Below are 22,135 nucleotides of genomic sequence, written 5' to 3'. Positions count from 1 at the left end.
TAATTACAGAGAGCATTTTTTCAACCCCACCCCCCCCCCCCCATATAGGCTACGCGAATGATTCAATGCTGACTAAATTTTCTGCAGGTGACGGGAAGGTAAGGGGACACGAGGGACATTCTCATGCGCGCTATGCAACATGTCCCATAGCATGCGCATGAAAATGTCCCTCGTGCCCCCTTTTAATTCTCTTACGAACTAAAAGGTTTTACCGACATTGTTTACTAAAGTAATCGTTTTTTTTTACGTGAAGTCAAGAGTTCTCTCATTGGGTTAACTGTACTGGAATTAATTTACGTTCATTGGCCGACTAGGTCAATCTAGCCTCGTAGTAAGTGAAAAATTGAAGCACAAAAAAGGCTATTGTGTTATTTTATTGATTGTATTATCGGTTGTTTTATAAACAACTACCGTATTTACTTATTATTCTCCCCTTTGTAATATTCCCACCTGTCTGGGATGGGATTATTCTTGGCTGTGATAATCCTGCATGTGAGATTGCTCTATTTTTCTATCGAATTTATACCTGTAATTTCTGTCGCAACAAAGACAAAGATGTTTTTGTGATCCATTGCTTTTTTTTCTTGAGCTAAAAATATTAAATATTATAATTTTCGATGACGTCATTAAAACGTCGGTTTCGAACGGGGTGGATTGTGCCGCCTGTAGATGACGACAGATATAGATATCTCGTCTCAAGTTATTCGGCAGTAATCTAAATTGACGTTGTGCTGCAACCTCGTGCAATCCCAGGACTCTTTTTGCTCAGTTCCTTTTGCCGTCCAAGATTTTCAGCAAGAGAAAAGAGTCCTGGGGACGAGGTTGGTCGTGCTGTAATGTCAAAAAGTAAAAAAAGTATAAGACAGGAAAATCAACTTTGCCTGGCACAAATACATACGAATAGTTAGGGAATTAGTATAACGGACTAGTTGTTTGCCTACATGGAAGAATCCATGTAGGCAAACAATGAAAGATACAATTTATTTCAAGTATTTTGATGACGTGAGAAATGGCTTATATAGAAGTACAAAATTTGTGCATAGAAATATGCTTACTCTTTGTCTCTGTTTTGTAGAGATTAATACACTGATCAAAATAATGCATTATGTGCTTTCAAAAAACCTTCAGAAAGATGTTAGGGCTAGAAAGATTTTTGATGAACCAGATATTTAGTCTCATGTTCGTAATTTTAATTAATGTCGTGACGTCTCAATCCGTTACAGTTTACTGACGCCGAAACAGTATATTATTACTTGCCAAAGAGTGTGTTTTCTGCTACAGACACACAGACGGAGTTGTCGTATTATTAGGATAGGTAGATCGACTTTACCTTAAAAAATGTAATGCATATCACCATGCAATCTTGCCAATTTTTTCCCCCTTCCCCCTGTCAAAATATAGTACGAATAAGGTAAATAGGATTTTAACTTTTTTCAAAAATAAGTTGCAGTTTAGTTAATTTAATGTGAGGATACGTTGCACGGATGATTCCGTAAAAGTTTTGCCAGATTTAATTTTGTGTATTTGATAGAAATTTAACAAATTTATGTAAGATTTTCGCAAATATTAAATCTGTTCATAACAAAGGGACATGTTCATAAGCACTTGCGGATGTTGTAACGTAGCCTATACTTAATTTAACTGGGTTTCAAAAGAAACAGTTAAAGAAATCTATATAAATTAAGGGAGATGTTGGTTCACACTTTTATATTTGAAGCATGATATAATTTTGAAGTGCCATTACCATGTTTGCCACTGTGGAAGCTTTCTTGTTTGTCTAAAATTCTTTTTAATTTATGTTCACTAAAGCTAAAATAAAGAGCGTCTCGAGGCGCTCTAAATGCGCCGTTTAGGCGTGACACGCTGGGTTAATACTCCGTTTGCTACGAGTATAACATTTAGTTAAAAAATGACATCAAAAACTGCGGAAGTGCCTGCTTGTTAAAGCTTTCACGGTTTCTCTAGTACATTCGCTAAAATTAATTAAAAAAATAAGATGCAAAAATAAAGCTTAAAGTCGCTAAGAAATACTGCTAAAATTGTTCAAAATTTTACAAAATGCACTTTTACACTTCTCATATCGGTACTTTGCTATTATGGATTAGAAAAAAAAATTACAGAACTGTTTTTCGGGATATTTATTAGATTATCTTGATCTAAACTTTAATTGTCTAACTCTCAAAATTTTAAGCCTGGCAAGTCGTGTAGCAATTGCTACAGTTTTTTATCCTAAATTCAGCCTCAAACCTTACAGAATCATTTTCCATGATATTCCAAATTGTAACTGCTGCATAAATCAGAAATTTTCCAAACATTCTGTCCACACGCGATGGGTTGACATCTTTAATTGGAAAAAAAATCGCAAAAATCTAGCTCGTGAATGAGCAATATCAAAAGATTATACGGTAAAAATTTCCGCTGCTCCTATAAAATTTCGTGAGCAATAACTCTCGCTAACCACCAAAATTTTCTTTCGCGTACATCAGCTTTCTCGAAAATTTTTTTTCTGCGTTTGTATAGTTTCGCAGATCAATGCTCTTAGAAAATTTGGCGAATATAAATCTCTGCCTGCAAGTTTCTACACTAAAACATAACACCTCACTAAAAGTATTTTCGGGACAAAATTTTCGACACAAAGGTTTCGCTACTTCGCCAAAAACATAAATATTATTTGAATTGCTGGCTTGAAAAAAGGTTTACGTTTAATTCCAAACAAACTTTCCATGGCACACTTTTTTTAAAAGAAACCTAAGTATTTCGTCGAGTTTTAATAAATTGAGCCTCAAATGTTTTACTATTCGACCGTTTTCAAGGTTTGGATTATGATTTTAAGATATATAAACAATATGCTATGTTTCTACGTATTTTCGTCCAAGTTTCTTAAAGTTGGACATTTTTTCAGCCTGTCAAAATGTGTCATAAAATTTAGCCTTTATGAGCCTGAGGTTTCTTATAGACTAGTTTCTTATAAAAAAAAACGTGTAAATGAAAAAAAAAATCTTCGCTTTTAACCATTATTAAGCCATGTGAAAAAACTCCTTTTCTGTGTTAGTACAAAGAGAAATTCCACAGAGATTGTTATTAATTAATTTTTTTAGAAGATAACATTTGGGGCATCATCGCAGGAAGTAAAGAAAAATTTGACAATTTGAAAGTTACACATTTTCTTTGGATAAATTCTCCCTGATCCTCGGTTAATAAAGTTTGTACTGGATAAAGTTTTGCTAATAGACATTTTTGAAAATTTCAGTAGACAAAGAGAAAGGTCAAAAATCGCGAAATTAGCAAAGGTTTCCTTGATCAAAGCTTGGAGGAAAAATCAAAGTAATTGCCTACTGTTTGAAAATTAATATATCTTAGGAAAGGAGTAATTTAGCGATTGCCTAAAATGACGTCTGGCAAAAGTTCAAATAATTTAAATTTAGCGTTGGTTTAATTTGGCGAATAAAAAAACTTTTATTAATCTGATGTTTTAAATCAAAAAAAGGACAAACAGTGCTTACATATAATCATAATAAGGTAAAATATGTTTATGTACACATTAATTACGCAGCATGTCTTTCTTTGGCTAATTAAAACATTTGCGATAAAATTGACAATTTTTTTTTAAATTTGGCGTAGATTTAATCAGCGTATTTTAAGTCGTTAAACCCGCTAAATTTTCTCCACACCAAAATTTTTCCTTTTAAGGTTATAAGATTCTCAGTAAAAAGAAATCATATTAGAACTTTTAATGTGTTCCCAAAACACAGGGTTGGGCCAAATTTAATACACATTTTTTTTCGTTCCACCAAAGTTATAATTCTGAGTTTTCCTTCTTTTTTCTTTGTTTGATTTTCGTCCATTTATTACTTTTACGCTTTTTCTTTTCCTCTTGATCGCCCATAAAAACTGTTTTCTGTTCATCGGTTTCATTTCTACCCTTCATACGCAGTGAATGCTCCCATTCTTTTTTGTATTTTTGGTATATTTCCATAGTAACGCGTGCATCAACAACAGAACTATGTTCGCCACTTTGGATCTGCTTGCCAACAACTTTGGCAGCAAGCTTCTTCAATGCTGGTCGTTTAGTTTTCAACAATGCACGAAACGGTTTATACTTTGAAGTGTCTCGAATTTGTCGTCTGGAGTGACTAAGCAGTAACACTTTTAAATCGTTCTGCAGGGCGTGACCAACTAAAATCCGCCCTTTTAAAATGTCAGCCACCTCTTTCTGAACTGTCTCATAATCAAGAGCGTTTTTAAGATTCTCTGGGCGTATTCCACTCACATCAGTTCGATAATCGACAACTTTTTCAATAGGCTTAACAAACTTATCGTAAATGCATTCACCGAGAGAGTTAACCAATGACACTCTAGCTAGTGCATTTTCCTTTCCTTCCCGTCCAATTCCCACCATTTCACAATCTAGAGCAACATAATGAGTAATGTTCACATCTTCCAAACTTTGTTTACATTCCTCCCTCTCACTCTCTTTATCATCTATTTGTGACTTTACAGAACTACTCTTAGCTTGTTTCTTGTCTATGTTTTTCGTATTCATTTTAAAGCCACATTCTTTTTCCAATAAATTTTCATCAACGTCATCAAACCAAATAGCTTTTTCTCTATTGAATATTCCATTGAGCTGCTCCTTATTCTCTACATTTAAATTTCTCTTTTTTCTTTGTTTGGCATGTTTATCAGCACTGTTATTTTTTTGTACTTTATTAGCCTTAGAAACAACTTCTTTAGTTTTTCTGTTACCCTCTTCATTCTGCGTCTTAAGAAAATTTTTCCAGTTTATAGAAAAGTCAGCAACATTAGTAGGAGGTCCTAATGAATTTTTTTTGCTTTCTTTCTGTTTTATTTCCTTAGCTGATTTTTTCTTTGGATACTTCGATTTAAAATATGTCTTCTTCACCAAAGCTATCTTGGTTCTTTCATCTTTTTTTACTTTGGTTTTCGGCATAATTTGATCTGAAGAAATAGAAACAGTATACGTAAATAAAGCATCACAAAAGACTCTTTTTTCTAAAAATAAGCTTTACAAGCATACTGAAGGTGGGAGCTCCCTTAATATTTAGGTACAAGCTAAGGAGTTTAACACTTATGATTTTGTTTCCTGTTAAAAAGATGTGAAAATGGAAAAAAAAGGAAAAACAACCCTACAAAAAATTCATTATAGCAAAAAAGCTGGTAAAAAAAAGGTAACTTTCACTATTTCAAATGAAATTCTCAAGGATTGTATATTGTACTAAGAATATTCATAAGTATTTCATGTGTGAACTCTTCAAACATGAGGAGGAATTACAGTATTTCTTATTCACCCATTTCGCAAAAGAGTTTCTTTACAAAAAATGTTTTTGTGTAGCAAGTCCTAATATTTAGTGAGAATAGAATTTCTATCCCCCCAAAAAATTAATGAGGATTTTACTGTTTTTCTACAGGGGCAAAGGCCAGAGGCAGACCACGAAAGACTTGGCAAGAGGTTATAAGGACAGACTTGATACAAAGGAGTTTAGATCTAATACAGTCTAGAACAGATTGAAAGAGGGTCATTAACATACCCTGTCCAACCCATGCTAGCATGGAAAACAACGTTAAGCCGAGAATGATGATGATGATGATGTCACGATAGGAGATTTAATAGACTGCTGAGGTTAAAATTCAACAATGTATTATTATATGTTATATCTTGGGTAGATCCAAAGAAAAGTTATAAGTAATGTATATGTTTTAAAAAAAAGACAGAAAAAATCCAAATTTCATGTGAATTTAAAAACAACAATAGCGATTTTCCTCATATTAAAAATGTCAAGTAAAAAGAAATTAAGATGTTTTATTGATGAATTTAAGTTGAGTTGTTGGGATCCTCCCCCAAATTGGTTATATATGCCAAAAAAAATACAACAATCCTTTGTCACAGCTCCTTAAAACAAACAAAAAATATCAACAAAGCTCCCATAATTAGTGTTGGTACATTGAGTTTTGGAGCCGTGTTGATATTGTGTATTTATTGATTTTTCCCCATTTTTTTAACCTGTGTTTTTTTTACCATAACCAGTTGGTTAGAGGACAAGAAAAATAAAATAATTTTAATTGTGGCATAATGTTGCCAATTGAGGTATACTTAGTCTTGTCAACTGTGTGGTGTTTTTGGTGAGTGGTCACTAAATACCCCAGAAAACAAAGATGCAAGGTATCCCTTATACTTTTTCACTAGACCAAAAGAGAGATTGACCCATTCAATTTATATGATTTTATCATCCTTGCTGTAAAGATTTTCAGGTCAAACTTGTATAGTCAAAGAACTGTGGGGAAATTCTCAGAGATTAATAGATGGTCATCATTTAAACAACAGTTTGAAAGTATTGTTGCATGGAAAAAAGAGAAAAAGTAACAGAAATTAAAAAACTTTTACTTGAAACGAGATGTATTTAGTTATTATGGGGCGTAATTTTGACAATAAATAAAAATACAAAACTATGCACATGCCAAAACATCATCAAAAGCACAAGTCCAAACTGCTTAAAAATTTTGATATTAAGTGAATTTGAAAGATATCTCAAGTAATAATTTATCCTTACTACTTTATTACATCGTCAATGATGTTATAAGGTCAGCTAGAAATCTTTGAAGCTTAATATTGAGAATGAAAAAAGATTTGGTGAAAAAGTTTGGTGAAAAGTTAATAAACTTGCGAATCCCAAAATTTAGCTTTAACAAAATTTCATTTCATGTAAAGTAAGTAACGGGAAGTTTTAACGTCCTTGGAGATTCCATCCTAACGGTTGGCTCTTCCTCCCTTCGACTGTAACTATGTCACACTACCGCTAGAGATGCGTATAGCATTGGTCTAACTTGCTTGCCTCCCACACAAGCCAGTTAGCGGTCAGTAGATGGCACCAAATGGGCTGAAAACACTGCCTTTAAAGTGCGCCGGAGTGGGGACTCGAACCTGAAACCTAACTCGAATGCGCTACCACTACACTTTGCCACCAGGGCTATTTGCTTGTCAGAAGTGATGAGAAATAATATAAAAGCTGGTCGGTCCTGATTATGTTCGTGCTATAAGTGAGAAATAATATAAAAATGTTATACATAAGCTGGCCTGCCCCGATTATGTTTGTTCTATAAGTGCCAAATATTTTTAAACTGCCGTAAATAAGCTGACCAATCCTGATTATGTTGCCCTGATTATGTATTTTCTGCCCTGTTTATAAACGGGGCAAGCTGCCGTACATAATCCGAGCAGCGATCATAATCTGAGCAGCGTTCATAATCAAGGCAAAACATCCCTCCATGGCCTCATTTTAATTATATGCCAGCATTTTTTAAAACTTATATACTTATGACATCATAAAATCCCAGATTTTGAATATTAAAAATCTTGAATAATTTGAGAAAAAAATCATTTTGGAGGCAGGAATCCCTTTAATTCCCTCACTCACTTCTCTTCTTAATAAAAACACTTCTCTTCATTCCTCCGAAATTTTCTCTGCCGTTGAAAACACCTCTCTTCCAAAGTGAGAAAGACCTCTCTTTCGTGAGCTTAAAAAATTCCCAGACTCAATTCTGCTCCGGAAAATTGATTTTGATAACTCACGTTTTTGAATAAATGACAGACCATCCTCCATCCCAAGGTTTTTTTTGTGTTTTTAATATCGATAATCCCTTAGGACGAGGGTGAAGAAATGACATTTGGAATCTGTTTAAGGCATTCATTTATCTTTTTTATTACACCATTTTTTATAAGAATACAAAAATTTTAACCAGGCTGGTCATTATTCTTATTTCTTTATTGTTCTAAACAAAATAAGCATTGTTTTAATCTAAAATCTCAGCCTGATATTCTTATAAAGTACATTCATTATATAGAAAAAGCATGTAGTTTTCTTGGTGGACAATACCATGATTTTGAGGACTCCGGGTAGCCATTTATTGTGTCTTGATCAGGCCTATCAATAAGAAAATAACACCAGAGCAATAAATCGCTTCCCCAAGGTAATAATTTAAACTGGGCAAGCAATCTGAATAAACAGAATAAGTTTAAAAACACAAAGTCTTTTTTATCTATTTTATTATCTATTTTTGTTCTTTTTTACTGTAAATAACAAGAAAAGGGAACATTGACTTCCATGTGAGATGAATTGAGATTGCTCAGCCAGAAATTTTTTTTTGGAATTGGGGGAGCAATTCATGGTTCAGCTAGTTTCTCATTTCTCAGAATTGGGCGATCCTTTGTGTGAGCATGAGCAATCGCTCTTCCCTTATTGATAGGCCTGCTTGATAAACAAAATTACCTACTCTGCTACTGATGTGAATTGATTTGTGATATTATTTTAATCATGCAAATAAACTGGGACCTGGTACAATATAGGAAAAAAGCCAATCACAGCCTGTCAGTGTTCATAATCCGGTCACTACAACATAATCAGTGCAAAAAACATAATTAAGCCATCGATACATAATCTGGCCATCCCGTTTATAAAAAGGCTGCGTTCGCAATCTGGGCAGGGATCCCTCAATTATGTGTTATTCTTGACTGAGAACACATCTGGCAAGCTAGACCCGTAACATAACAGACTATAATAATTAGGTTAGAAAATCTAGAAAATTGATGTAGACATGTAGCTAGACTTCAACAGTGCAGAACCATCACGTTCATGTCCTCCAAAGCCCTTTTCTTGGTTAGAGCTGTTAAAGGAAAGAGTAAGTTTTGTGGCGCCGTAACTTAGTGGTTATAGCTCTCCTACTCTGTGCAGGAGAATGGGGTTCGATTCCTCTTGACAACGATTCAACATGGGCGAGTGAATGTTACCATAGCCCCAGGTTAACCCAAGCCATGTGATGGAAATTGGGAAGATGGCACACTGTATGGGTTGTTGGATGTTGCTGGGAGTTGTGTAAGTACAGTACTGTGAAAAGGTTTGTTAACATCATGTTCGTGTAATTGTGGTCTTTAAATATAACAAACATTCAAACATTCTACCGTGGCCACCACACTAATATTATTATATCCACGAAGGATCGTGCGTCCCAGGATTATTTTCGCGAGCTCCACGATTTTTATAGCTAGTATAATTTAATTTTTTTTCTTTTTAAAAAAGTCTTTCATTAAAGTTAATTTGTTTGTTTCAGGTTTTATCAAGTTAAAAAAGCATATTCGTAGTTTTTGCTTGGTATATATATATATATACTTTTCAGTCATAAACGCGATTGTATTTTTACGAAATTTCATTTCTCTAGGAAAGTTAAATTTGTCTGCAGCGATAGAATGTTTCTTAAGATGGCATTTTAAAAGTTTAAAAACGAAAAGCGGCGATAGAAATGTTTTTAAGGTTGCATTTTAAAAGTTTATAAACACAAAAGCGGCGTTAGAAATGTTTTTTTAAGATCGCATTTTAAAAGTTTATAAACAAAAAGCAGCAATAGAAATGTTTTTATGTCGCATTTTGATTCACAAACGATTAAAATCTATTATATATATAGCTAGCTTTACTACAACAAATTAAAACAACAAGTGCTAATTTATTTTTTTCTAGTCGGTTTTGATTTAATTGATAAACTAATATGGTGTTTGTTGTTTTACAATAGAAGTTATATATCGTGGACGCCACGGTGTAATGTTTAATTTTTGTTCGTGTAGTCCACGAAACATGATTGTGAGGTCCACGATTGTTAAAAAAAATACGCATCGTGGGCTATTGTTGTTCGTGCGTAACATGAAATAAACACAAACCACGATGTTAACAAACCTTTTCACAGTACTGTATAGCGCAGGCCCTAATTGGTTCTGCATAGCTCAAAATGAGCTTTAACTAGGACTCTCCATCTAAGCCATGGCCCCTCCTGGAAATAATAGACAGGGTATATCCCTCGATATTTGTGAGGATGGCCATGTAAAATATGCATATCTATCTATCTAAGTCTCGTTCCCAGGAATTCGCGGTAAACTGAAAGAACCTTGTGATATTGAAAGTATATTGTTGGAATGCTTGGGAAAATCGCTGTTCTCGGAAAAACTGAGTTTAGCTAGCTTGCTTGTAAGCGTCGCCTATAATGCTAAACATGATAGGTACAGAAAAACTATAGCTAAATGAAAAAGAGACTCAGGAAACTAACGCAAGTTGCTCTCTTGTTCATTCGTTTTTCGGAACAACCTCACGCGGCTAGGGATAAGACTGATGGCAAAACAGGCATTCCTAATAATTTACCGAACACAAGTTTGCATTGAAATTTGAACGACGTTTGTTTGTTTTAAAAAACATCTAGCTTGCCCATATAACTAGAGTCAATTGCTTTAAAACGCATTTGTTTATTACGGTTTCGTTTTCAAACCACGATGCACGAAATATTCCAGGAGCAAGGTATTTTTTGGTAGCTAACGAAAGACTCAAGTGAAATCACGTATATACATATCCACGTTTTATGTCTTACACGTGTTAGCTAGCTAGGTCAACCTTGGGAGATCCTACAATCGCGGGATACTGCAATTGGCAGTGCTAGCTAGCTAGCTACATATCTAATTTTTTTCTTCAGGATTTTTTACACAACCTACAAGCTTGCAAAGCACTGCTTTAGCATCCCTGTGTTATAACAGAGATGTAATAGCTTACTAGTGCAGGATAGGGTACAGCTATGGAAAAAGTTTCCATGCTGATGTTTCAATATTCAGAATTTTTTTTATGAAACAACTGAAAATAGTTTCAGAATATGGAAACTGATTTCAGATTTTCTGTCTTCCACAAGCACCCTTGGGTTTTTAATTTTAATTTTTCAACTAATAGAAAGCACCACTAATAACAATAATTGTATATATATGGAACCAGGGTAAATTTTTTGGATTCTCTCACTAACTGAAGTTCTTATAAAATTTGCCCTTGTCTCAAAGGTATTTTACCCCAGCCAAACACAGAAACAGTTTCCAAAGTCGGAGACAATTTCTGTTTTACAAAAAAAAAAAAAACATAAAAAAAATTGACATTGCAATAAATTGCAAAGATGAAGACCATCTTGCAATTAGAAGTGTAGATTAGTGGTTATAGCTCTCGTACTCTGTGCAGGAGACCGGGTTTGGTTCCTCTTGATGGCGCTTCAACATGGGCGAGTGAATGTTACCATAGCGCTGGATAAACCCAAGCCATGTGAGGGAAATTGGGGAGATGGCACACTGTGTGGGCCGTTGGATGTTGCCGGGAGTTGTCTAGTAGAGTGCGGGGCCTAATTTGGTCTGTGTAGCTCATAATGAGCATTAAATACTCTAGGACTCTCCATCTAAGCCATGGCCCCTCCTGGAAATAATAGACAGGGTATATCCCTCAGTATTTGTGAGGCTAGCCATGTAAAATATGCACATCTATCTATCTCTATCTTTTTTTCACTGAGAAAAACAATTGTTTGAGTTCGAATTTTTATAAGGATACCATACCGCAATCGAGGGATAAACATTTTTTTTAAAAAAGGGGCGCCATTGTAGGATTTTCTTGACTTTTTAAGATGCACTTAACGGTGTAGAAAGGCATAATACTGCAGGAGACTTTAGTTCAAACAGGCTCTGAAGAAGTTATCCCTTCTAGTCTACTCCAGCTTGCATGCACTTTTTGAAAGTATAAACGAAATATAATTGCAGGATATTATACAACAAGAATATTATCTGAATACACAATTAAGCAATGCCATTGTCATCATTGTCAGGTCAATGTCTGTTTTCCATGCTAGCATTGATTGGACATATTCAAGACCTTCTAATCTGATCTAGACTGTGTTAATTCTGAACTCAAATTCCTCTGCATCAAGTCTGTCCTTATTTTCTCCTGTCAATCTTTCTTGATTAGCATTGCCCTAGGAATTATCAAGTCTCTACACTTCTCACCTAATTTAATTATCCTCCTTTATTATTCCAAATGTACCAACCAGGCTAATCGACTTAGAAGTCTCATATGGATATCTCTAATACTTGCAATCACTAGACTGGCTGCTTAGCTTATCTGAACTTTATATATGTCTTTTTGCAAGGAGAATGCACAGTACTGATCGCGAGTAACTATACATGAGTATTAAATTACGAGTACGAGTAGTTTCTCCTGTGGGTATTCCACGAGTACACGACAAGTATACTGCGCTGACGAGTACGTCAAAAATACTTGCACATTTTTGCTACTATACTCACACAGTACTCGCTAGCGTGCACGAAAGGAAAACGGTAAAAGTAAACCATAAACTTTTGCGATATTTTCTAAAAATGTTTTTCGGTGTTTATGCTATTATTTTTTTTTTAAATAATTAGGACAATGTTGGGTTTCACATTGTTTGCCATATTTTTAAAATAAAGAACAAAGTTAGGGAAACTACAATTTTCAACTAAAATACATCATGGCAAGGTTTAAATAGTTTTTGAAAGAAATCCCGCGATGTTTAAACAGTTTTCTAATGAAATATAGTAATTTTATAGGGCATTTTGTTTCGTTTTTTAAAAGAACCCAATACTCACTGCACTTAACAAGCTTTGCTTTTTTCTCTCAATAACGATTTCCTCACTCTCTCTAAAACACGATTCTGGAGATTAATTTTACTTTTGTGTTGAATGTTATTCTAATCTATTTATATCTTTGCAATCACATTGAGCATATTGAAATGATTTGCTTCTGGTCATAGAGCATTATGACAGGTATCATTTTTAGGTGTTATTGACAGGTATTAAATTGATTGCCCAGGATTAAATTGATAAATGCTGTTAAAAAACAGTTAAAAAGTGTAACAATTTATTTTAATGATATTTTTTTTCTTTTTTATATTCGCAACTTTCAAATACCAGGTGCCCCAAAAAAATTGAAAAAAAAATTAAAATAAAATTAAGACACATGAAACTTTTTCCTCCCCATTACTGGCACTCATTTTATTATGAGAAGAAATCTTCCGTACATTGTTGTTGCAGACGATCTGTAATAATTCAATTTTTTGTGTCTTCTTGTGCGTCTTAAAGACGAGGATGCTTGATTCACGTTATTTTTAAATATAATTCTTTTTACATAAGAAGATACATTTCTCACTGGATTTAAAGACTTCTTGTCAGGCACGTGTTTTTTTTGGTTACTTACAAAACAATTAAATTGAATGCGATTGGCTTAATTTATTCTCCAAAGTCCATTGTTTAATATGTGCATGCGAAGAGAAGGGAATAATGTTTAATGTAGCAAGAACACATTTAGCTAGGAGAAAAAAGCATTTAGATAGCAGTTGTAAATAGCAAAGGGTTTGCTCGTTAATGAGAAATAAAGCATTTAAATGTAAAGTTATAAAAAAGCCATTGCAGAAAAGTATGCATTTTTATGTAAACTAAAGAGAATTTGCTGCAACATAAAAAAGAATTAATGTAAAATAAAATGTTATTTCTTACGACGCGAAAACGAAGTAAAAGCTCAGATAAATGTGAGCCATCGATAAAAATTATGCCACAACGAATTCCCGTTTTTTATCTTATATTTGAACACGTACTCACAAATCATTCATTTATTGTACTCGCATGTGCAAGAGGCTGTACTCGAGGGCACGGAGTAGTATACTTGCTGATTACTCGTACTCGTCTTCCACTGTACTCGTCATTTAATGTACCCGTACTCATATACTCGTGTATAGTTACTTGCGATCGGCACTCTATCCTGTAAGTCACACTTTTTCCAACCCCCCTTCACTACCCAACATATCACCTAAACAGTAGAACTTCTTATCTATTTCTGCAAATCTGGTTTGCTCTTCTTCGGAATTTGCCTTATAGACAGCTGTAATTTCTTCATCCAACTTTCCGACTTTCTAACAGAGCCTATACTTTCCTCTGGTTTCCTTAACACTCTTCAGACAATATCACAAACCAGTGCCATTTTTCTCTTTTTAACACCTTCTTGTTTGACTTCATATCCAAAAAAATGAATGTGCATCTGGCAACCACTTGATATATATATATATATTTGTCAGCCTACTCTATTCCTTACTGAAAGTTTTGTTGTCATTGAAAATACTTCTCGGCAACAAAAATACAAACTCCTTTATAACCATCACTATTACCAATCCAATCCAGCTTATGCTTTGCCCTTCAATTTAATTATATACCTCAGCTGTTACATTTAACACTAGCCAACACTATCCATTATCAATCTAGTTTTATCTACCATGTGATGCAATAGTTTAGTGATGCTCACATCATGACACCTATCCTAACATACCCAATTTTATTCTTTTATACCTTTGGATTTGTTTTTCAACAAGAATCATGAGCAAGATAGAAAAGAATATTAACAGTGCTAAATCAATTGACTCAAATTCAAGTTCTTCAAGCACGAGTATGCCTGACTTATATACCCTACAGCCTTTTAATTTTAAGCCAATACTTTCTTAAGAACAGGCTGTTTAAAAACAAGCATAAAATTACATGCATGAACTCCTACACCAATAAAATATTAATGAAATAATAACATAGGCTTGTGCATACAATTTCTATATAATTTATCATCACACCTTCATTGTTGTTATTGTAAAGTGAAATTGTTATTTTGACAACCAATAATAAATTAACGTGTTAAAAAAAAATTTTTGATTCATTTTACTCCTATTATTCTTTAGAAAAACTTGTCTTTGATGGTGGGTTTGCCACAGAGTTGGTTGCTAGGAAATTTAATATAGATGTAGGATATGGTATTATTGTGAATCTTTTATTCTTTGTCTTGCTTTTCTTTAAATTTTATTTATTTGCACATATATCCGTACCTAGGATGATCCACTCTGGAGTGCAAGACTTCTCTCTACGAACCAAAATGCCATTTTGGATGTACATAAAAGGTAGGTAGTGAGATGGATATTCACTTGATCATTTTCAATTCATTTCGTTTTGTTTTGATCACTAATTTCTTTACCTAGTTTTCTTGAAGCAGGAGCAGATGTAATCATTTCAAGCACATACCAGGTAAGTTTTTTTGGTCATGTAGTTTGGAAACTGCTAAAATTTGAAGGCTAAGATTTTTTTTGCACAGTGAAATACATACATACTAATGCATAAAAACTAATTTTGTTATTATGCACGCAAAACGGGTATAAGCAGATACAAATAGACAAAGATCGACGTTTCTTAATTTTGCTTCAGAATATAACTTCTCTACGTAAAATTGTCTTCATATGATTTGGTTTTTGTTCTGCGATATTACACTTTATGTTCATTGTGGAAATGTAAATATATGTATACAAAAAGAATTAATAGCAATTAGTTGTTGTTGTAAAATCATAATGTTTAAGTTTTGACCTCCTGAAAAGTGTATATAATTGTTATTTGGTTTTTTTCAAAATTTTAAATCAAAATAAATGGCTGCATAACTTTCAATCTGTATATAAATAGCTGTTGATTCAACAAATCTTTTGTTTAGGCTAGTATTGATGGTTTTCGAAAACATTTGGATTGCACTGTTTCAGAAGCGCAGGAACTAATCCAACAAGGTGGAAAACTTGCGAAAAACGCATGTCAGGAATTCTGGTAATTTAGTTTAGTCTTTAATACTCACACATAATAATACTATATGTACTAAATTTTTTTATGATATTATTTTATGTAGGGAAGGTGTAAACAATGAATCTAAAGGTATAGTAAACCGTAATATAGAACAACTCGCTTGTATTTCTATTTTCTCATCAATAAGCACACGAATGTTGATTGTTTGTTAAATTTTTTAAAAGGTCGATAATAGCACAGTATTATCGACCTTCTAAAACATTTCTGTAAAGAATTGGAGACAGATGGCTGTTAGATAGGTCGTGCTGTTTAACTCTTCAAAAAAGAAAAAAGTTCGTAACACTGCCTTTGCTACTTCTCTACTTCTATAGTTACGTCAAAATAAGGGTGGTTTAGTTGGTTTTCTTGGGCGTTGTGGAAACATTTTTTACCCCCTCTCTATTTACATCCTCAACTCGACTTTAGCTACATTGTTCAAACGAATTGGTTTTTATATTTTTTATCTACTAGTGGATCGAAGGAAACCCGTAGCATGTGCATCTATGGGACCATACGGAGCGTGTTTGCATGATGGTTCTGAATATACTGGTTCTTACATTAGACATATATCTCAGCTGGTATTTATTTTTGTTGACTTTTTACCCACCTGTAAGTTTCATATCTCTCTTTTTTTTTGTAACAACGTTATAATTTTGATATTTCTCACAATGTCTATTCTGCTACAGTATTATATTGGAAACAGGTACCTTAATACAGCAGCGCTATCATCTATAATTGTCGCACCTTAAAGTTAACAATTTATTAGGTGCCTGGGACATATGGCATGCTTTTTTTATTGTTCTTGGGGGATAAGTAGAAAAATATCTGATTTAATTGTGAATTTTGAGAAGGATTTATGGTCGATTTGATAGAAATTTATAAAAAATTTCAACTGCAGTAGCTAATAAGAAACGTATTATGTTTTTTGAACTTTTATTGGTGAAGCAGAAAAACAGCCTGTTTTTTATGTTGTAAAACAGGGCTAATTTTGGTAAATTTCAAACCGCAATTTTTAGGGCATCATGGGAATTATTTTTATTTTTCAGGAATTAAAGAATTGGCACAATCAACGAATTTCAATCTTAGCGAAAGAAGACTTGGAGTTGTATCTTTTTGAGACTATTCCAGCACTTGTAAGTTAATTCAGTAAAAGTCAACACTAAATAGACAGAAACAGCACAACTTCCAATAAAGCTGAATTAGCGATATCTGTCATACATCATACATGATTAGAAATACATGATTCACATTTTGAATTTACACATTTGTCGACTACTTTGTTGCCACGAACTCTCACAGTAAGGAAATTTCGCAGTTTAAACAAAGAACCTTATATAATATTTGTGATAGGTAAAAATTTTTGCGATTTTTTTTGTTTAATAAATTTTTGTGTAATCTACTTTATTCAATTCGCTCGTAAGTATTCCGGGTATCCAATTTTTACTTATAAGTATTCCGGGCATCTAATCACACCCCCCCGTTGTAAGTAAATATTCTGGACATCTAATTTTTGCTCGTTAGTATTCCCAATATCCATTTTTTGCTCGTAAGTTTTCCAGGTATCCAATTTTCGTTTGTTGTAAATACTAAAGGCATTTAATTTTCGTTTGTTGTAAATACTAAAGGCATTTAATTTTCGTTTGTTGTAAATACTCAAGGCATTCAATTTTCGCTCGTAAGTACTCCGGCCTTCTAATTTTCGCTCCTAAGTATTCCGGGCATTTAATTTTTGCCCTGAAGTAATACGGGCTTCTCTTCTCCGTGCTTTCTAGCACAAAGTAGCGATTTTGCAGTCATTTCGAACAAAATGAGGCTACTCGTTAACCCGATTTCGAACAAAATGAGGCTACTCGTTAACCCGTGAAAAATTCACCCGTGTTAATTTTTCCGGTCCTCATATTATCACACGTGCATCGCTATGTCGTGCATCCTTAGCACGAAGTAGCGATATAGCTACCATTTTGTATAAAACACGGGTATTCTTATAAAGACAATAGTAGTTTGTTTGTGTAACCTCTTCTTGTTTTTAGTTTAGGATGAAGCTGCAGCAATCATTGACCTTGTAAAAGAATATCCGAACTTAAAGTTTGCTGTTTCATTCTCTTGTAAGGTATTCAACAATTGTTGTAAATGTTTGGAGTGCTTACTATCTTGTTTCGGCGCCATAAACGTAGAACGCATGGACGGAAACATTTAAATGTGTTTTGATTGTCTTGCGTGGTCGATACTGAGTCACCCAATCAGCATTTAGAAATAAAGGAAGGTGAGCTAAGTAACATTTTGAGTACAAGTAAAAGACGGGGGGTTATTGGAGCGGGGGTAAAAGTGGAATTGCGATATTTAAAAAAGCTTAAGGTTCTGTGTTGGAGAGCAGGTGTGATTTAAAACGATTCTACGCTCCATCATTAAATTTATTGTTGAGAGTGGCAATTTTTTTTACCAACACGCAGTATAGCTCTTTGCTCGATTAATCATGACTCGTTTGTAGCGTTTCCGTCATAGAATCTGGATAGTGATAGTAATGTATGTAAATTGCATGTACTGTGATAAGCTGTGTAGAAGTATGTTAAACATGCTTGACTTTATGATGTTTGAAGCGTAATAAAATTTAAAATATGTACCTTTTTATTGACAGGACGGATCACACATCGCGCATGGGGAAACTTTGTCCGATGCAGTGACGTTATTAAATCGTTCCCAACAGGTGATGCCCACCATCTGCCATTTCATTCAGTGTCTTTACCTTATTAGAGAAATTAGAACTTGTTTTTGTTTACAGAATATTGTGTGGTTCCAAATACTCTAGTTTTGCAGAAGACTTCTAGAATTGTGTCTTTTTTTGTGTCTTGCGTTTTGTTTCAAAGGTTGTTGCTGTTGGGATTAACTGCACATCACCTGTTTATATATCAGTAAGTCAAAGTGGTTGTATTCTTTTTCTATCTAGCAGTTTTTTTCTACCACTCTGCATGTTCGTCAGTAATTTTTTAGCTTCCCGCCGCAACATTTTATTGTCTTGGGACTAAATTTATATATACCACAATCTGTGAAACAGATTTTCCTCCGAAAACTAGAATTTTGCCTTTTAACACTAAGTTTCTCATCTGCGTAATTAAGTTCCTGCAAATACACGAACAAAACTTTCCATTCGTTAAATTAAATTTCCGCGATAATATAGAATAACTAGTCGTTAAGCCCGTGGAAAAAACCACGGGTTCGCCCGTCGCAGCTAATCTAGCATTTTGCGTGACAGACAGACAGACGTATACGGGTATTATAATATAGATTTCGATTTATTGAAAATGTCGCCTGTAAGAGTGAAATTTTTGAAATTGCACCCCTGAAAAAATGCTAAAGCAGCCAAAAAAAGATGTTTTTATTTTTATTTATATTTTCTTTTTTCAATCATATATTTGTGCAATTAAGCATAAGAATTCAAGTTACATTAACGCATCCAATCAAATGACTGGATTTTAATTACTTTTAACTTGACGTTATTGTTTTATTTTTTTTAAAAAAAATTCCCGCCTTCTACACAAAAAAATTGATGCATATCAATCGCGAATGAAATCGACATATAACTTGCCAAAAAGTTGTAGCACCCGCACCCGCACCCGCACCCGCACTCCGCAGTCCTCACCCACCCATCTGTATCAGAATATAAAGTGTCATAATATTTAAATTGTACCTTTGATATAGTCCTTGCTTAGAAGTGTAAAAGATATAACAGAGAAGAAGTTACTCATCATGCCGAATAGTGGAGAGATTTGGAAGAATAACAAGTAACAGTAATTTTTACTATTAAACAGACGTGTCCATTGTTTAATACAAAAATTTGCAAAACACTTTTTTTGAAAATTGAATACGCGGCTTCAACGAAGAAATTTTTGCGACAAATTATTTTTTTGTGATCGTAGCGTTCTAGATTTCTGTTGTGATTTGCGAGAATTTTTCTTTTTCTTTTTCTTTTTTTTTATGGTAACTGGTTAAGAAAAAAATTATTAAGGAACAAGTTAGTGTAAAAATTTCAGCATTTCAATTGCAGCTACAGTATAGCTACTTCTTTGGTAAATATAAATATGGACGAGGCATATAGCTTTTTCTTTGATTCAGATGGAAAGTCAGCCTTTTTTTCTCTGCTATTTACGTAAACTAAGAAAGAGCTTTCTTCTAAACGTTGGGAGAGTGGTTTTTATGCAATTTAATTGCGAAATTTCATTTTTCCCTAACCCTATCACTGTGATTTTAGATGGCATACCGACATGGAAATGCGAACATTCGCTAGCTACGTGCCAGAATGGATCAAAGAAGGCGCACGTTGGATAGGTTAGTACTGTTTCACACAAGCATGTATCAATTTAATCACCTGTTTAAGCATCTTTTACCACACGACGAAGAAAGAAGAAATCGTCATCATGAATCAGTGGCGTAAAGTTATTAGTCATGTTTTACTTGGGACACAGGGACAACGACACCCACCTTGGTTCTCCCGCCATCTCGAGCCCCCACCCTCCCCTCACACCGCATTGACAATTTTCCCACACTTAACTTCTGGTCAGTCAGTTATTTTCTCACCCAGACAACTCCCCTCGCCTTTCTTGGATAATGATCGTTTGGATAATTTTCAGAATCCAATCATTGCATTCGACGAATCGCCGTATTTTTTTGCGATTTAGGGATAAAAGGGCAAAAATACCACACGCACAAAGAGTGTATATACCGATTGTGCTATGGGGTGTTACCCTTGGAAAGTCACCTGCAAGCGTATTGGGAAAAGTTGATGTTTTTTTTACTCATTGTTTCCAAGTAAATGAACCACCGCCTCCACTTATTTAATTGCCCATAACGAGAAAATATTTTTTTGCGGAGTCTTTTTAATAAGGTTTTGCTTTGTAAAAATTCATAACAATTCTTTTTTAGGAGGCTGCTGTCGGACAACACCTGATGACATCAAGCATATCCGTTCTGTTTTATATCACGACAAAGTTCCATAATGGCATTACTTGTAGTGACGAATGTACAGAAGAAGATTGTCTATCATAACTTCTGTGTAGATGGCAAAAGAGAAGCTTGTGTGTCGTTTGTAATTAATTTTTTTACAGTCAAAATTATAATTATATCCAGGTGGTATATTTCATGGGTTTTTATTTTAGAATTAAACAAGTATTCTATTTTCGTTTTCTTTGGTTTTGCCCGAACAGAATGTTTACCCCAATCTTCTGTTAAAAGTAGTTATTTTAAAAAGTTATGGCCATATCCGTTTTGATTGCTTGCCTTTTCTGAGACAAGCGCTAACTACCACATCTACCTCGTCCCCAAGACATCTTGTATCTTTTCTGACATTGGGACGGGTTAGTCTCGCCGTCCTAATATAAAAAAGAGACAGCAGGCGCTTGAAACGAGGCTGCTTCCACATGTCTGTTTTTATGAAAGGTTTTTGCTAAAATCTGCAAAATTAAATCTTGCGAATTCGAAATAAAAGCAAAATACGAAAAAAAATTTCGTGAAATTATACAAATTCAGTTCGTCTGCGAAATTCAATGAAGCTAAAAAAATCATAGGAAAAATACAGCTATCAATTATTAAACAAATTCTCTCCGAAACCCACAATTTCCCCCTCCTATTTGAGCGCGAGTTATATCTTAATGAAATGGGTTTTCGCAAAAATTATTTACGCGGGTTTAGCTAAAATATATTTTCGCGAATTTTTGTTAATTCCCTTATTCGCGAAATTCAATTTTTTTCAAAATCTTGTTTTTAGCAAAATTTAGGATTATGTTTGCGTAAAATCACCAATTTGTGACCTCGCTCTTGATAAAAGAAATACAGTAGAAGCGGAGAGTCGGTGACCGAGGAGGACCCTTTACGGAGATTAGTAACAGAAATTCTCTGGTGAATTTGACTGGAGACTTTGATGTTTGTGAAGGTCGAAATGCCTTTAAATTCTTTGATGAATAGTCGTAAACTTGTGCTAAAAGAGAAACATTAATTATCCAAATTATGTAATAGTATTTAGCTATTGGCGTAAATAAATTTTCGTGAAATTAATTAAAATTAGCTATTCGCGAAATTCAATTTTCGCTAAATTTAACAAATTTTAAAACTTCGATTCGCGAAATGGCAATATTAAATGCTCAGGAAATTAATTCTCGTAAAAATATATTTCATTAAGATAAATAGATTGCTTTACGGTTTTCAGATTTTTTTGTCTCCTTATAACTAAAGGGTATAACAAGTTAGCTTATTTTAAGTGAAGCATCAATGCCACACAAAACTACGTGAAGTTTTAGTTCACAGCTAAACAACATAAATGTAAAGGACAAGTTAGCTTGGTGTCGATTTAGAAAGAAAAAGAAAACACTTTTGGATACGTTAACCATGCTGGATCCGTTGTCAGATTCATGTGTAGCTTGAAACCTCAAAATAAATGTTTTTTTTATATAGCCAATATAGTTAACGTTTAAAAATGCATTAAAAATAAAAAGAATAAGAAGAAAAGGAAGAAAACTGCAAAATCGACGTGTAACGTGAGACAAAGCGCGCTAGCTACATTCGTTGTTACCCGGCAATATGCGTTACGTCATCTCTCACGTATGCGGTGTGAATGAGTAACGTGCGTTT

At 34.0% G+C, this 22,135-nt stretch overlaps 2 protein-coding genes across 2 annotated transcripts; one reads left to right on the top strand and one right to left on the bottom strand.

The window, feature by feature from the left end:
- Positions 1 to 3,716: 3,716 nt before the first annotated feature.
- Positions 3,717 to 4,982, bottom strand: LOC130636368 (uncharacterized). The gene has a single exon (XM_057446061.1). The coding sequence runs from the start codon at positions 4,949 to 4,951 to the stop codon at positions 3,797 to 3,799; it is 1,155 nt and encodes a 384-aa protein (XP_057302044.1). The 5' UTR covers positions 4,952 to 4,982; the 3' UTR covers positions 3,717 to 3,796.
- A 5,328-nt stretch (positions 4,983 to 10,310) lies between these two features.
- Positions 10,311 to 20,685, top strand: LOC130636365 (uncharacterized). Its single transcript, XM_057446057.1, has 14 exons — positions 10,311 to 10,352; positions 14,602 to 14,663; positions 14,750 to 14,817; positions 14,896 to 14,941; positions 15,396 to 15,502; positions 15,582 to 15,607; positions 15,989 to 16,095; positions 16,564 to 16,650; positions 17,553 to 17,627; positions 18,153 to 18,221; positions 18,382 to 18,426; positions 19,214 to 19,296; positions 19,764 to 19,840; positions 20,435 to 20,685. Exons 1-14 carry the CDS (start codon positions 10,328 to 10,330, stop codon positions 20,506 to 20,508), a joined length of 951 nt encoding a protein of 316 aa, XP_057302040.1. The 5' UTR covers positions 10,311 to 10,327; the 3' UTR covers positions 20,509 to 20,685.
- Positions 20,686 to 22,135: the final 1,450 nt, after the last annotated feature.

The sequence above is a fragment of the Hydractinia symbiolongicarpus genome, chromosome 3 (genome assembly GCF_029227915.1).
Source record: "Hydractinia symbiolongicarpus strain clone_291-10 chromosome 3, HSymV2.1, whole genome shotgun sequence".
In the NCBI taxonomy this organism is placed as follows: domain Eukaryota; kingdom Metazoa; phylum Cnidaria; class Hydrozoa; order Anthoathecata; family Hydractiniidae; genus Hydractinia; species Hydractinia symbiolongicarpus.
Note: the sequence above shows the minus strand (reverse complement) of the source record. Positions and strands in the feature narration are given on the sequence as shown.